General features: G+C 40.2%; 2 protein-coding genes across 2 annotated transcripts; one reads left to right on the plus strand and one right to left on the minus strand.

Annotated features, from left to right (window-relative positions):
- Positions 1-357: 357 nt before the first annotated feature.
- On the minus strand, positions 358-7,713 carry LOC121898930 (protein FAM133-like). The gene is made up of 16 exons (XM_042414460.1): positions 7,692-7,713; positions 6,986-7,131; positions 6,699-6,750; positions 5,975-6,005; positions 5,805-5,829; positions 4,372-4,459; positions 3,598-3,650; positions 3,300-3,422; positions 3,066-3,152; positions 2,873-2,921; positions 2,172-2,176; positions 1,984-2,032; positions 1,807-1,868; positions 1,313-1,387; positions 578-626; positions 358-401 (listed from the first exon to the last, which is right to left on the minus strand). The coding sequence occupies exons 1-16, from the start codon at positions 7,711-7,713 to the stop codon at positions 358-360; spliced, it is 960 nt and encodes a 319-aa protein (XP_042270394.1).
- A 2,246-nt stretch (positions 7,714-9,959) lies between these two features.
- Positions 9,960-16,810, plus strand: tp53i13 (tumor protein p53 inducible protein 13). Its single transcript, XM_042415183.1, has 9 exons — positions 9,960-10,232; positions 10,406-10,486; positions 10,805-10,840; positions 11,234-11,292; positions 11,426-11,504; positions 12,572-12,700; positions 14,012-14,221; positions 14,370-15,504; positions 15,766-16,810. Exons 1-9 carry the CDS (start codon positions 10,113-10,115, stop codon positions 15,870-15,872), a joined length of 1,956 nt encoding a protein of 651 aa, XP_042271117.1. The 5' UTR covers positions 9,960-10,112; the 3' UTR covers positions 15,873-16,810.
- Positions 16,811-16,888: the final 78 nt, after the last annotated feature.

The raw sequence follows: 16,888 nt of genomic DNA on the forward strand, positions 1-16,888 counted from the left end.
CACAGACTCATGATAAAATTGTGCATTCACTGTATTTGTTGATTTTGTAAACATCTGAAGTAGTGAACATTATATTCATGTGTGTGTCATCTCACCTTGTCATCATCACTAGAAGAGGAGCTATCATCAGAGGAGCAGGGCTTCTAGAAAAGACATCAGTCAGTCAGTCACAGAAACCAACAGGAATCTTTATGACTTTCAGGGGCATTAATCCTCTAAAACAATACCATCATAGAACAGTGGAAAGTGAACCATGTTTACTCAACAGCATGTTAAAACAATGTTTTATTTTTCACCTTCTTCTTCTTCTTCTTCTGCTTCTTCTTCTTCTTCTTTTTCTTCTTGTCATCTTCACTATCAGATGAGGAGGAGGAGGAGGAAGAGGAGGAAGAGCTGGAATCCTGTAAAGAGATGAGAACAGTGTAATATTAACACAAAACACAAATGAACCAACCAAAAAAAGGACACATACAAAAATTAGGATTATATAGAGGAAGACAAACCTTATCCTTCTTCTTCGTCTTCTTCTTCTTCTTCTTCTTTTTCTTCTTCTTTTTCTTCTTCTTGTCATCTTCACTATCAGATGAGGAAGAGGAGGAGGAGGATGAGGAGGAAGAGCTGGAATCCTGTAAAGAGATGAGAACAGTGTAATATTAACACAAAACACAAATGAACCAACCAAAAAAAGGACACATACAAAAATTAGGATTATATAGAGGAAGACAAACCTTATCCTTCTTCTTCGTCTTCTTCTTCTTCTTCTTTTTCTTCTTCTTTTTCTTCTTCTTGTCATCTTCACTATCAGATGAGGAAGAGGAGGAGGAGGATGAGGAGGAGGAGGAGGAAGAGCTGGAATCCTGTAAAGACAGAAAGACGAGAACAACGTATTAACACAATACACAACCAAACATACAAAAAAGGAACATACAGAAGAAGACAAACCTTATCCTTCTTCTTCATCTTCTTCTTCTTCTTTTTCTTCTTCTTCTTTTTCTTCTTCTCATCTTCACTGTCTGAGGAGGAGCTATCAGAGGATGATGAAGAGGAGGAGCTGGAGGAGTCCTATAGATCAAATCAAACACAAATATCCACATTGATATCTACAAACATCCCACTTCAGTTAGAGATATTTACACCTATGAGTAATTCAGTTTTCAAATCACCCAAAACTGCACACAGAAGCACATTTTTTGTATCTGTTTTATACTAATATACTAAATTTAATGTGCAATATAAAAATGTCAACATACATATTGTATGTACAGCACTCTTTTCACTATCATCATGATGTACACATAGTCTGTCTGTATACCTTTTCCTTCTTCTTCTTTTTCTTCTTCTTGTCTTTTTTGTCATCATCACTATCTGAACATGAGCAAGAATCCTGCTGAGAAAAAAAAGGGAGTAAAAAAAAGTCACGGTGAATTTGGACTATTCTGTAACACAGACATTACCAACCACTATGCAGCAAATGTTGCATCAGTACACTGTGGTAATAATGAACTATAACAAAAGTGATGGTCATTAAAAAAAGCTACATTCTTCAACAACATTTTGTTTAGAGACATTCTCTTTTTATCACTGCGTACACATGGTGATCACCTTTTTCTTCTTCTTCAACTTCTTCTTCTTGTCCTTCTCCTCCCCTCCTTCTCCCTCATCATCACTTAAGTGGCCTTCCTCCAGACCGTCATGGAACGCCTCTGCTTTGCTCTGTTGTTACGACAAAAGAAAGCAATGATTCATCTGTGCATTTGTTGCATATATTTGTGCGATATGCAAAAAGTGTGTGTCTGAGTATTTCACCTTGTCGGCATCTTTAGCTTTCTTTTTATCTCCATCAGCACTTGATCCTGCAATCTCACCATCTGCAGAAAAGGAGAAATCCAAGAGATACTACATCAACCTCGTGAACAGGTTTGGTTTTGACGATGTCATTTGTAATTCAGTCTCTTTCAATCACCAAAAAGTGGAAACACTCACCAGCTGCTGAAAGAGCAGCACCACTGCTGATCTCCTCCTGCTCCTCATCCTGTGAAAAAGCACAAACACAATCAATCGTCTTTTATTTCCCCTACAAATCTCCATACAAACCTTTATACAATAAATGCACACACACACACACACACACACACATACAGGCATGTGGAAAGATCTTTCCATCCTCTTACAGGTCCTGACAGGCACAAGAGCTACACATTTTCTCAGGAGGTATGCACTATTCACAAATCTGGTTTGTTCTTTATTAAAAGCACAACAAAAACAAGCTTCTCCACAGTTGTGAATTAAGAAATGGAGAGTTTCTGCCTTATATTGTTCATATTTTTTGCATCATATTTTTTGCATAACATAGTACAAACTAAGCCACCTGCAGGCAGAGAACAAAGAAACTTGACTCAGCATTCCTACAATAAGTGGAATACCTTGAGAGGGTCACATGATGAAGAGCCTCGCCCCTGACCTGAAAACCTACTACATAATTTAGAGGCCGTAGGCTTTTTAAAAAAAACAAGGAGGGGAATTTTTTTACCTTTTTCTCATCCTTCTTCTTCTTCTTCTTCTTTTTCTTATCCTTCTTCTTCTTCTTTTTCTTTTTATCTTCGTCACTGTCAGAAGATGATGATGATGATGATGATGAAGATGAAGAGCTGGAATCCTGTGTCAATAAAAAATGTTTTTATCTTTAGTGAAAATGTACAAATTACATATTAGTGATCTGCTGAACCCTCCCAGTCTTAATGTACATAGTAAATAACAGGCTGCTTTGGACAAATGACAAAACATCTTCATTGTTTTACCTTTTTCTTGTTTTTCTTTTTCTTCTTCTTCTTGTCCTTCTTCTTCTTTTTCTTTTTCTTCTTGTCATCATCGCTGTCAGAAGAAGATGAAGAAGAGCTATCTGAGGAAGAGGAGCTGGAGTCCTGTGAAAGAAAAAGAAACAATACAATCAACACTTTTGGCCATTTACATTTAAACAGGGAACAGTCAAACCAAACAGATGACACCCAAGATATCCACAATATTGTAACTACATAGTATTAAATAAACTGATTTTTTAATCATACCTTCTTCTTTTTCTTCTTCTTCTTCTTCTTCTTTTCATCTTCACTGTCAGAGGATGAACTATCAGATGAGGAAGAACAGGAATCCTGGGAAGTAGAGGTAGATGTTCAGTAACAGATGAGTGTTTTATGTTTTATTGTTTTCATTACATGTATGGTTTAATGACATGTGCTGGTCCTTTAAGACAGTTAGTTATCGTTGTATAATCTGCTGCATTATAGGCAAATTTGAAATACCTTCTTCTTCTTCTTCTTCGTCTTCTTTTTCTTCTTCTTCTTCTTCTTCTTGTCCTTCTTCTTCTTCTTCTTTTTCTCTTTCTTCTTGTCATCCTCCTCATCTGATGAGTCGAGACCCTGAGGCTGGCAAAATGAAAAATGCAAGAAGAGGAGAGAAATTCTGTAATGTGATATGATATGATTCTTTATGGATTACAGACATTAGCAAATCCAAGGTATAACACATTGAAGTGAAATTTATTTCAAACATGGCCCCAGTTGTAAGTTCAACAGCCACAGCATTCGACTTCTCTCTCACCTGGCTCAAACTCTGTCCCTCTGCAGACGGCTCTTCCATTTGGCCTTCGGTACCTGAAAACATTAAATGCATTCAAATGTAAAACACAAGTATGAATTGCATGTATTGACAACAAATTCTGCAGATTATTGTTCATGGTAATTCTGCTGACTTTACCAATGAATACAGCCAAACACAGGGCTTTATAAATATTGGAAATATGTGCAGATTACAACTGCTGCAATTTGACTGGCAACCCATTTGACTGGCAACCCTTCTCTTCTCTGTGTCACCATATACTTCAATTGTCAGTCCATTATGATGAAGACATGAGTGAATCTGAAAGATCTGGATGAACTGGAGGTTTCAACTCAATTCTGCCAAAGTGCCCTTCAGCAAGATATCGACTTTAAATGTCAAAATTGGCCTCACTCTCAAATACAGACCGCAACTATTCAGACTGTACGTTAACTGGCTATTGAATTATACTTGCAGAGTTCTCTAAGGAGAAGATGGAGAATAATATTCTAAGTGAAACAAAAGCAGACAAGATGAAGTTCTTCAGTTTCTTGCAAACAACCTTAGAAACGCTTTTTCAAGTTTTTGCAATACAAGCATACTTGCAAACAAAGTCACTTTGGGCGGAACTGTGATATGCAACACACGCTTTTGTAAAAGAGAATACACAGAGCTGAGACACACATTCATCTCATGAGACTTGATATAAGCAGTCATCTGAATACATAAAACTATGTTGCAGAACGTTGCAAAGGGGAAATTCTGTATTTCACTTACCAGACTGATATATGATGACATTGTCCCAGACGTACTCCTTCTCCTCTTCCTTTTTCTTCTTCTTCTTCTTCTTCTTCTTCTTGTCATCCTGCAAGGGAATGTTGACTCTGTCATAACTATAGGTTGTGTTTTAGTGTTGTTTTTTTAATTGTTGTACTATAATGTGTGTGTGTGCTTGTTTGTGAAGCTTGTTGATGAATTGATTTATATTTGCTTAATAAAAAATCATGATACAGTCATAGTTGGGTGTCACCCACTAGTTATACATGAAGAATTGTCTATCTTCACCGCGTTTAGATAACAAACATCCACACCCACTGTGACCAAGAAGCCAAAACCAACACACAGCAAATGACATGCACAGACTGTGCATATTACACACCAACTGGCTGCATGGCCATACACTACTACTACTGCTGTGTAACGATGCATGTAAGCACGCACACACCCCCATACCTGCACACACATATTTCTGAGGCGTTCCCATTCTCCCCAAAACAGCTACAAAAATCACATCTGAGTGTAGTGTCATGACTTGCTGTGGTTGACACAACAGGCATGTCAAGCATATGACTGGGTGTGTTCCTCTCCTGTCAGATATCTCCTGCTATCAGATCTACATGTGCCTCCGCCTAGTACTCAGGCTGAATCGCACGGCAGTGTAATGGACTCCTACCTTCAAAGGCTCTGATCTTGTGATTTTTTTCACCTTAATACTTTACAACCAATCACTCCTATCAGAAGAGAACTAGTGGGTAAAAACTCAGCTCTGAGGTTTCTTTGAACTGATTTTTTTCTTTTCTTTTAGTCTTTTGTCTTAAAAGCTTGCAACAGCTGAGCCGCTTGCCTTTCCCGCACCTCCTGATTTTCAGCCCACGCCTTCAGAAAATGAGTAAGACATCAAGTCATCGTGTGATTGCAGCTACTTGAAGCGGAACCTTACTAAGCTAGGCAAAAAGGTGAAAGTAGTGCATGCCCCATTTGGTATTTGAGTGCTCTTGTTGATGTTGCAGACTTGGTGGAGAGTTGACGGGCTTATCCCCGACTTGCCAAAAGACTATAATGAATACTCAGTTTTTAGATTTCACTCAATTTGAAAGAAATCCCACCCTAAATATTCTCTTAACATACTGTATTGTCAGCTCTGACAAACTCTTATATCCTCACTTGAGGCAGCGACATAGTTGGAAAGGACTATCAGTCCCCTATGAGCTGATGTGAAACTGTTTGTGCTTGTGGCCAAGGACTTAATTTAGCACCGCCGCGGGAAAGATTTCTCAAGGATTAACATAAACAAAACTGTAACACCATCAGATTTACACTCTCTTTCACTCCTTTGAGATATTTTGGCTTCAGCTGAAAAAATATGACTTCTGAGCTCTTTGGTGTTGAAAGGTATGTAATTGCGTAACCTATGCCATAACTAGACTTACCTCACTGTCACTGCCTGAAGAGCTACTGGAGGAAGAAGAGGAGGAAGAGGAGGAGGAAGAGGAGGATGAAGAAGAGGATGATGAGGATGATGAGCTGGAATCCTGTTGAGAAAGAGGTTAGGGAAGTTATTGCTCAACATTGTGTACACTTTGGACAGATTTATTTATACCCTCCTTTGTTGGCGAAAGTGATAAATGAGTCTAAATGAATGAGTCACCATTAACACACTGGAATAGGGCTTTGTCACAGACGCTTAGAGAGAGGAGTGTGGCTGGCAGCAGAAGGGAGGGGCGTTCTAAGCCCTCGGCGACACACAAAGGGAATTATATGAGAAACCATTTTACCGAGAAGGCACACGGAGGCACACACACGCCCATCACAGCTATGCCGTGAGCCACTCGAACCTATTGAGAAAGTGATCATTTCATTCCTAGTCCTCTCCTGTTTGACTGGCTGTTGCTTGGTGCAGCACTTCCTTCCTCTGTCTGTGAGGACTGTGCAACTCTCTGAGTGTAGTTTCTAATCAGGGCAACACCCGCTAAAAACCACAGGATTGACTGACCATCTAATAAGGTGTAATATTTTACTAGACATGCTGCGGAGACTGTACTCAATAATGGTACAGTAAAAGCAGAATCAAGTGTCAATCAAGAAATTAGTTTAACTCCATAACAAACTTCAAGCCATTTAAGATTCTCTTGGTACAGCGGAGACATTATTTCCCTTTAAGCTGACAGTAACTGTTTTGTTAATATTTGTATTTAGGCACTTTGCTGTTCAGGTTAGTAGTGATTAGTAGTTGGTTAGTTTTGAAGATAAGATTAAAACACATACCTTCTTCTTCTTCTTCTTCTTCTTCAGCTTCTTCTTCTTCTTCTCTTTCTTGCCGATACCTTCATCCTCACTGTCCGAGGAGGACGGAGAGCTGTCAAGTGAGTACACCACCTTGTGAAAGACAAAAATAAAAAACCGACATTATTTCCGGTGTCCCTCAAAATCTTTAGAACATCTGGTGGGAATGAATACACACAAACAGAGCTGATATGCATTACAGTAACACTTAATGTTCTTTACTTTAATGCAGATGCATGAATATCTGGTTATAAAGTATTATGGGTCGCTGCTCTTCACCTTGTTGCAAAAGATTATTCTGTGTGCTTTAAACGTGTCCCTTACTCACCTGTATATGTCCTGCTCCTGCTGGGTGTCCAGGTTGACTCTTGTCTCCCTCCACCTTTCCCAGGTCGGCAGGCTCTGCCACCTCAGCAAGGGGCTGCAAACCACCCTGAGGGGCTGCTACTGGGTGCACCACACCTGCAGCTCCACCTGGAGCTACACAGTTCAGGTTGACAGGATTAGAGATGTTCTGAAGACAGGCACCAATACCTACCTCTCTTTACATTTAAAATCCTTAGAAAGACCTAGCTAATGAACCATCAGAATATGCAAATTTCACAGAGGGTTAGCAACCTGTTTCTATGATGCTGGTTGTACCATAACAGCAGAGGGAATGATGGCACTTCCTTATTCTTTCACTTCCTTAAATGGAGTGCCAGTTTCAAATAGAGGACTAAATATCAAACATAAGGGCCTAAATCAATAAAATGGTTCCTGCAAATTGAGGACTATCTACTGCCCTTTGCTATAAATCCAATGAATTGCTTAACTATTACAATAATTCAGCAAAGTGCCACACCTCTAACAGCAGAAGGGGTCTGCTTTGTGTAAATAGGCTATCTCAGTATATAAAACAGTAATAAACAGGTAATTTGTTTCCTTCCTGAAACAACTACTGTCTCTCTCTTAAAAGAGAAACAAGCCAAAATTTCATCAAACTATAAACAAAGCAAACTGCTGAATAAATCATAGCCAAAAAGAAAGCAAACCTTTGTGGAGTGTGGACTCCATTTAGGTCCAGACTTCTCCTCTGTCCAGGGACCTAGGTCTCCTCTGACAGACTCACCCGTACAGTTTTATGACAAGGTGTGCGTATGTGGGGAGAGTGATATGGGAGGGGGAAACAGGGATTGTGCCAAATTAAAAGAGACTTCTCCTCAAAAGTTTCAAAATAAAACCCACTATGAAATATTTTATTTAGCATTGCAAAAAAAATCAACCCAATATATATTTTATGTACCAAGTCCGATGATTTCATTCATATGTACCATCTGTGTGCACAACAACTGACAGATTGTAGGCCTGCATTTTTTATTTGGCAGACTATTTTTATAGAGTTTCTTTTATTTTGAAAGCAACACCAGGTGTTATCCTGGCTGTTGTAGACTGGCAGGTTTACCTGTGCTAACAGGTAAGGCCTGTTTCAATGCCTGTGGTGAGAGGATAGTAGCTATTCACACTATCTGCCCCAGGACAAAACCAGGAGGTAAGTTTTACTATAGAAACAGGTCTGTGGTACCCAGTGGTGGAAAGTAACTAAGTGCATCTACTCAAGTACTGTACTTAAGTAGAATTTTGAGGTATTTGTACTTTACTTGAGTATTTCCATTTGATGCTATTTTATACTTCCACTCCACTACATTTCAGAGAGAAGTATTGTACTTTCTACTCCACTACATTTATTTGACAGCTTTGTTTACTTTTCAGATGAAGATTTGACACAATGGATAATACAACAACTTTTTAAAATACAACACATTGTTAAAGATGAAACCAGTGGTTTCCAACCTTTTTGGCTTTTGATGTCTTACAAAAAGCAGTGTGTAGTTGGGTCACATTTCAGATGTCTGTGAGTTGTTAACAGCATCACCAAATAGTGATTTTTCCCTCTAAACTTCTCACATGGTTTCATTTCAATAAATGTTCAAATGATCCAATATTTCACCAAAAATCAAAGATTAGAGAAAAAGTCTAAAAACTGAAAACAGATTTGTGTTTCAAAACTTTGTTTTTTCTTCTCTCCCATTAATCATGTAACGATCCCTCAGATTTATCTGGTGACCCTTTGGAGGGGCCCAACCCCTAGGTTGGGAACCACTGGACTAAACTAGCTAACTGTATATAAAGTAGTTCAAACTAGCTCCACCTCCAGCAGCTACAACAGTAACATGCTGCTCTAACACTGATGCTTCAATATTAATAATCTAATGATGTCATATATAAAAATATATCAGTCAGAGGGACCAAACCACTACTTTTACTGCAATACTTTAACTAGCCTACATCAAGTTGATAATAGTTAAGTTACTTTTACTTAAGTAGGATTTTTCATGCAGGACTTTTACTTGTAATGGAGTATTTTTACACTACTGTATTAGTACTTTTACTTAAGCAAAGGATCTGAATACCTCTTCCACCACAGATGGTACCATTACAATTTTGTACGCACGAATTAATTATTATTAAGAGATTTATCCGTGATACCTACCGCACAAAACTTGTTTGTCCTTAGTTTGGAGCAGCGCATTACTGAGTTTGAACTAAGTCGCAGATAGGAAACTTTTTCCTTTTTCCATTAGTTTGTAGTAATCAAATAAACAAGAACACACGCATCATGAATCATGAACACTGATTTAAATAGACTAATGTTTTGTCGCCTCCCAGAGGATATTCAGGGTTAAAACCATGGACCACATAGGTCAAACGTCTATAGTTTGTTCCCTTCCAGCTTCCGTAGTTCTACAGCTTGTAAAGTTAACTGAGATCACAAGAGAGCCAGCGGAACTCCGGAAAAGCAATTTGCTTTCTAAATAAAAGTATGAACATCACTAGCTTAATTCAAAACAGAAAACAACACCGGAGTACACTGAACTATAGGGTGTAAAATACTTAGCTGACTCATTCTATATAGATACATAGAAGAAGATCTAGTTAGTTTATGAAGTTTCAACTTCATAATCTAGTTAATGAAGTTATGATACAATGGCCTTATTTTGAAGATCCTAGGGGAAACGGTATCTTTCAATAATGTCGGCTGCTTGTCCGCAGTTTATCAAACGTTGCATAGCGAAGTAATGTTGAGAGGACACTTTGTAATATATTTTCTGCGTGATAATTGGAAGATTTTCAATCTTTAGTTTAACGTTATAATGTAGAACAGTTAGCTAACGTTAGCTTAAGTTACCTCAAAGAAGAAACCGGACTGTCTGCGGGGTGTGACGGTTACCTTTTTAACCGACATTTGCATGTCTCGCCACTCCTGCTCTGTTATGGAAAGGAAAATAGTGTTTTGGCTTTGTGAAAGGTCAGTTCTTTGTCAGTGACTCTGTAGCTAGAGCACCCGAGGGAAGTCATGATAACTAGCTAAATGTTGGTCTTTTCACACCTTGAATGACTGACTGGTCGTCACCATGCCGAGCCAAACGACATCCCCCCCGCCGCTGACAGTGACTGTACTGGCCGCGCTGTGGGTCAGTTTGGGTCGGTGCGGTGTCTCAGAGTCTCCGGGGCCAGGCTGTGACAATGGAAAAGTAAGTCAAAATATCATGTCCGCTTGTGTGTGTGTGTGTGTGTGTGTGTGTGTGTGTGTGTGTGTGTGTGTGTGTGTGTGTGTGTGTGTGTGCGCGCGCGTGCGTGAGAGAGAGAGAGGGAGAGAGACTTTGTACTTTATGAATATAAGTTTATACGTGTGTGTGTGTTTCAGCTCTCACTGGACAGGGACCTGCTGCGTGCGGATGCTGTTTATTGGGACTGTCCAGTCTCTATGTGGCCAGAGTCTACTCAGGTAACCATGGATACAGCAGCAGACCTCATCATCATCATCTGTGTTACACATTATCCTCAGTGACTCACTCTCTCATATGGGTGGAGTGTGCTATAATACACTGGGTACCAGGAAGTTTAAACAATCATAGGAAAGTAAATGTTGTGGAAAACCTTGTACATCTGACTCTGCCCAGTAGTGTAACTCAACTTCTACAAACTACTTGGTTCGCTTGTGATCCCCTCACAGACTGACACACATTGGCAATGATCAAGTATTTTTTTTTAGGTTGCTCTCTCAGTTGTTTAACCAGTGTTCACTCTCTGCTTTTATCTACAGAGACTTCCCAGTATTGACACAGTGTATGATCCTGAGGTGAGTAAACACCTAACCATGCACTTTATGAGAGCAACTGCTATCTCTGTCCAATCTTCCCCAACCTTTGACCCTCCAACAGTAACATGACCTGGCTTTTTATTTAAATCAGAACACAGCAGGATTACATTCAGTGACAAATCCTAATTCAAAGTTCACAAATTTTAACCCAATGCAGGAAATAAACTGAACACCTTTATGATGCTGAAATAATGAAATGTATCAGTTGCAGGTTCAGTTTGAGTTAACTAAAATATCTTCCTTGTTATGTAACTGTTGCCAACAACAACTCAGTGAACACTGAACAGCTGCTGACTTGGTATTTGTCTTGGGTTTATAAAACCAATCCAAATATATGGTGATAAACTCTTATCTGAATTCTTGTCCCTGCAGCCAGCCAAGCCAATCTGCATGGATAAACCTATCTCCTACAGCCACACCATTCCCAACAGGTAAGGCTGTGTGGATAGACTTATTAAAAAACCCACAAAAATATCTAATTTTGGTCTCTGTGCTGCAATAAGTCATTGACAGATGTCTTCTTATTATGTTGTGTCTCTGTATTTGTATGTGTGTGTGTTGTAGTGGAGCGTACAGACCAATAAGGGCAGAGAGTGGAGAGTACTTGTACTGTCCTCCTCAACGGTGGCTCAATAACTTGCATGTAAGTCACAACATCAGACATCTCTTGCTGTGCTGCTTCTGCCTCCATCTCCTCACTCATCACAACATAATCACTATATCTGCTTACTACAGTCAACTAAGAGACATTAGTGTTCACAGCATCGGTGAAAAACAACAGGGTCACATTTTCGTGAACCTGTTGTTCCGGCGTTATGCAAGACTTACTGTAGACAGTACTCACATACAGTACCCGCATGTACATTCAGCATTCAGACAGCTTGACACATATAATATGGCTGTTGCTGTAAAAAAGGAACACACTTATACATCTAAGTCCCTCTATCATAATGTACAACAATTTCACCTTAAATGATTTATAGCTGATTGGTTTTAATTTGTGCCACATGAAAAGGCATCCAAGTATCTCCAACCAATTTGTTGGAGATACCAATTTGTCCAACCAACAGTTTTCTTAGAATAACCAATTATTCTGAGTCTGTACTTTCCCCATTTCCCCAATTTTGAACAGTTTGTCCTTCATTATTTCCCATGACAGGGAAATGTTTTACCCAGAAATGCATCAAACTGCAGAATTGAGGCACAACCAAAGTCTTTTCATTTAAATGAACAATACAGGGAATCTTCCAGAACTCACATTCTCCCTGTTTAGACCCTTGGCTTCAGGGCTGCCACTGGATATGGATTTTCAAGGATTTAACAAACAAACAAGGATTATCAAGGATTTAACAAACAGTAATGGCATATCAGGGATTCTTATTAATGGGCCATTGTACACCAGAATATACTGTATATCACAGTACACATTAGTTGGTGTTTCTCAGCTGTTTTTCTCCAGAAGTTTTCCTCTTTGGAATCTTTGTCAGCTGAAAAACATTTTTTAACAACAGCAGGAATATAATAGATATCATATTTACATCATGGAGACACTCAGTTGTAGCTACTGAATGTCATAAAGTTTCACAAAACTGGTGGAAACCCTGTGGCGATGTTTTTGTTTTGTTTAGGGTTTTTCTTTTCTTTTTTTTTTCGCAGAAAATGGGGATAATGACTGTCACATGTGTGCTTGTGTTTTTGTGTATTTTCCAGCATGGAGCTACTGTTTTGCTCTACCATCCCTGTGCTCCTCTCCATGAGCGCCTCCTCCTGTCTGCGCTGGCCCGCTCCTGTCTGCCAGAATACATCATTACCTCACATCCACAGCTCAATAAACACATGGTAGGACAAACACTTCCTCTCTGTTTTGTAACCCATCAATGGCAGTGAGGGACAGTGGAATCTCAGTACTGTCTTACTCTTTTAAAGCTGTGTTTTCAGTTCACTTGTTGAAATATTTTCTTTGCAAACTGTAATTACATGCTCTTTGTTGCTTTAATACTTGAGCAGGGCCAAACAATTCAAGATGTAACATAATCCCGCTGTTGCACAATTGGAGGTTTTTAGGTATTGACTAAGCAAAGCCAGGCCTATCAAGTATCTGCTAATCCACCTTTTAGGCTTTAACAGCCTTGATGAAGGTGTTCTAGATATTTAAATCAGTTATGTTGTCTTACAAGTAGAAAGACTTTGTTACTGCAACCATCAACCTCTCCATTCTTATCAATATTTCTGTTTTATTATATTACAGGTATTGTCAGTAGCGTGCTTTGATGCTACGAAAGCCAGTTCAACTGTTAATGATCATAACAACAGTTTTGTATAACAACACAAATTAGCCATTGGAAATACTCAAGAGTAATGTTAAGAAGAAATAACAGATTCCCAATTTTTGTAGCTTATTTTTTTTGTTTTTGGATCTACTTTTCTCCATTTGTTGCAGTGTTTGGCATCACCAGGCCAAAAAAAACTTTTCTTTAATGCCAAAAATAATGCCAAATATCCATTCATTCGGAAAATCAGTAATCATTTGCATTTGGGAGCCTCTGCGCAGCACTGTTCTGAAACATGAGTCGACCTCTGTGTTGTTGCCCGGGAAACTCTTGACGTGATGTGAGTGCCACTGCTGTCAGAGTGCCTTTAAATTACTGCAGAGTAAGAGCGTATGGGATGCAGGTTAGCTATTGGCACCACCTAAAGAGAAAAAGCTCTAACACAGGGGACAAATATAACCAAATATATTAAAGTTTTTCTCCAAAACTCTGGAGACAAGCAAAAATACATATGGGGAAGAAGGAAGAGTGACAGAAGTGGGAGAAGTGAGAGTGGGCAGATAGGGGGGAGGAAGCTCAAGCTTATTTTTATGCAATAAATGCAGCTTATTAAGTCATCTATTTTTTGGTGCCTACCACCAGGCCTGGAAAAAAATTCTAGGGGAAACACTGTATTGCATAAATGAAGTCAGTAGTTCCAGTATGCTTCCTCTCTATCTTTATGTTTTTGGAGGATCCTGCTCATCTTTGTTATTTTCTTGTTATAGACAGGACCTTTTAGGGCAATTATAGTGTGTTAGCATACTGTGATATTGAAGGTGGATTTCAGCCAGTGGAAGAAAGGGAGTGGCATTATATTCACTGTTTGCTCTGTGTTCAGCCAATAGCCTTGGTGTCTTGGGGTCGCACTTTGGAGCTGTCCACTGTTGCCTCTTCAGACGTCTGTGATTGGCTGGAGACCACAACAACCACAAGAAATCCGTTCAGCGGTGCGAGCCAGAGTAAGAAGTACGACCTGCTGCTGACGTGGTCAGCAGAGCAGCATCGACAGCAACGCGCACATCCAGAAGAGCACTCAACAAAAATTAAGGTTTGAGCTGTTCAATTGTGCTGATTTAGTTCACATGGTGCTGATTTCTCAGAAACGTTACTTGCACTATAATTAAAGCAGCAGAGAAGAGTTATTTCAGTAGTAGTCCTGTAGATGTTTCTAAGTAGCCGTTTCTCCTAATCCCCAGGAGTCTTTGAGGCAGTGCTGTGAGCGTACCGTCTCTTCTCTGCCCAACAGAGCGATGGAGGTAGAACTAGATTCCACCGTGAAGGACGAAAAAATGAATCAACTGAAAAAGCATGTCAAAAGGAGGCAAAGAAGAGCTGTCATCAGACAAAATCAAGTGAACGTTGCAAATGAGAACATGAAAGAAGACACCACAACACAGGTCTCCAGTTTTTTGACCAACCAGACCAACAAAACCATCACCAACGGGACGGGGAACTCCCAGAACTACAACAGCACGCACGCCTCATCAGCAGATTCTCCTCCAGGGAACACCACTCTCTCAGATCCACCAAATCCAAGCGAAGCTCCAGCTCAGTCTAAGATCCAAAATCAAAGTCAGAGCCTTACACCCTGGCCCACAACTCCTTTAGGATCTAATATATCAGAGGCTACACTTAAACCTGATTCTTTAGGAGTCGGGGCCTTTGAGTCTCAGAAACACAGGGTAACACTGCAGACGGCCCTGCAGCCCAGTCCTGCACACACTGACCTCAAATACCAAAACCCCTCAAAAGCTCAGCACAGTGAGCAAAACCATACTGCCAGGCCTGAAGCCCTGACCCTCAGCTCTAAAGACAAAGGTACAGACTCCACCAAACAGAGAGACAAAGATTCTACTAAACGCAGCATGAAAGAGAAAAACTCCGATAAAGACGTCGGAGCAAATAGAAAGATGAAGGATAATGAAGTAGTAGATGTAAAAGAGAGAGAGGTGGAACATAAGCACGCACACAGTGGTACACACTCTCACCATATAAACGACAAGACCGGCCAATCCGAGCCTCTGTCCCAACATCACCAAAACCCACAGCCAGCCAGTTACCTGCCTAACACCCACGACTGTGACAGCTGCAAAGCAGGCGAACACTGCGAATGCGCCAAGGGCTCAGGGGCCGAGGGCCGAGCCGCGGTAATGAGCAAAGGGTTGCCGAGGACACCCAGGACGGACGAGGCGGTGTGGGCGGCGGCGGCACTGGGCTTCCTGCTGGTTCTCCTGACGCTGTCGGTGCTTCACACGCGCCTGTACCGCCACTGGAGGACCACGCCCAGTCTGTACTGGCGTGACCCGCGGCAGGACTACGACAGCGTGGCAGGTAGGTGGAACACGCAGAGATCAATTAGACCAGAGAGCTAAAATACACACATAGGAGCCCACTCTGCTAAAGTTACAGACCCTGACCTCTAACCTTCCTTTACAGGGATCACCCTGACCTTCATCAGTGTTCAGATTCTCATACTGATCCATTTGTTAATTTAAGTTCCTGTTAATCAGTTATTCCTCGGCCTATGCCCGAACTATCCATCTAATTTCAGTAAAGTTTGATTAATGTCTTGTGTGCACACCTGTCGTTCAGATGTTATCCGCAGGAGGCTGCGAATCGCAAACAGGAGGCGGAAAAGGGGCAGAAGACAGGAGTGTGTTCTCCTGCCCAGCTCCTCCAGCTCAGATGAACATCCATAGAAAAATGAAGGAAACATCCCCAACAAGAATGTCGAGAAGGCGCCAGAGTCGTTTGTGTGTAGAGAAGATGAAGAGTGGACCAGAACAGAAGGAGGATGTATTGCATATATTAGACTTGTCTTTTATCTGTACCTGTCAGTATGCTGTTTATCTCACAGGGCAGGACTGGACCATCTTTATCAAAAGCACTGAGGTGTTGCTGGATATCCTAAAAGCTGAAGCTGAAATACCACAAAGCAGCTAAAGGGTCAGTTAGACCCTGTGTCCAAATCGATTGGACATATGACCTCTCTTATTGGTTGCATTTGGATTGACTCTATTAGAACTGAAAACGGTTTTTGGACCATCCAAAAGGAGTGCTGGAGTCTGTTATTACAACACAGGGGCAAATCATTTCTTACCAAATTGCATCGAAGTACAAATAATAGCCATCAAAATAATTAAAGAAGAAGTCAGTGTATATTATAAACAACTTTCATCAGTCTGATGGTCCTTTGATGTCCTCAGGACACTGGATAGAGAAGCCCACAGGTATAATTTAGTGCAGCACATTTTATGTATTTTTACTAAAGCTTATAATTCATTTGTCTTATCATAGTCTCCTACACAGCAGTCAGTGTGTATGGCCCCATATTGAGCACTCCATGTATTAGCATCAGTATCAATAGCCTGCAGTTCTTGCCACTTTTTCTACCAAACAGTTTTTAAAATTGTGTGGAATTCCTTCTGTGTTTTGTTTTTTTATGCGGTTTTATAGTAACATTGTCGTTTTTACCTGTGAAGGTTTAGTATGTGAATATGTCAGTTGCTGTTTTAAGCAACACTGTGTGTGGTACGAACACGAGTTTGTCTTTTTTGTTTGTTTTTTTATTTTGAAGATGACAGATTTAGAGAGAGAGATGGAATACAAAGACATTAAATTACTTGACAAGTGTTAAGTGTGTGGACTGTTGTTTGTTTTATTTGCATGTGTGTGTTTGAAGGGAATTTGATGCTAAAAAGACTAAATGTGGCAG

The sequence above is a fragment of the Thunnus maccoyii genome, chromosome 6, assembly GCF_910596095.1.
Source record: "Thunnus maccoyii chromosome 6, fThuMac1.1, whole genome shotgun sequence".
NCBI lineage: Eukaryota > Metazoa > Chordata > Actinopteri > Scombriformes > Scombridae > Thunnus > Thunnus maccoyii.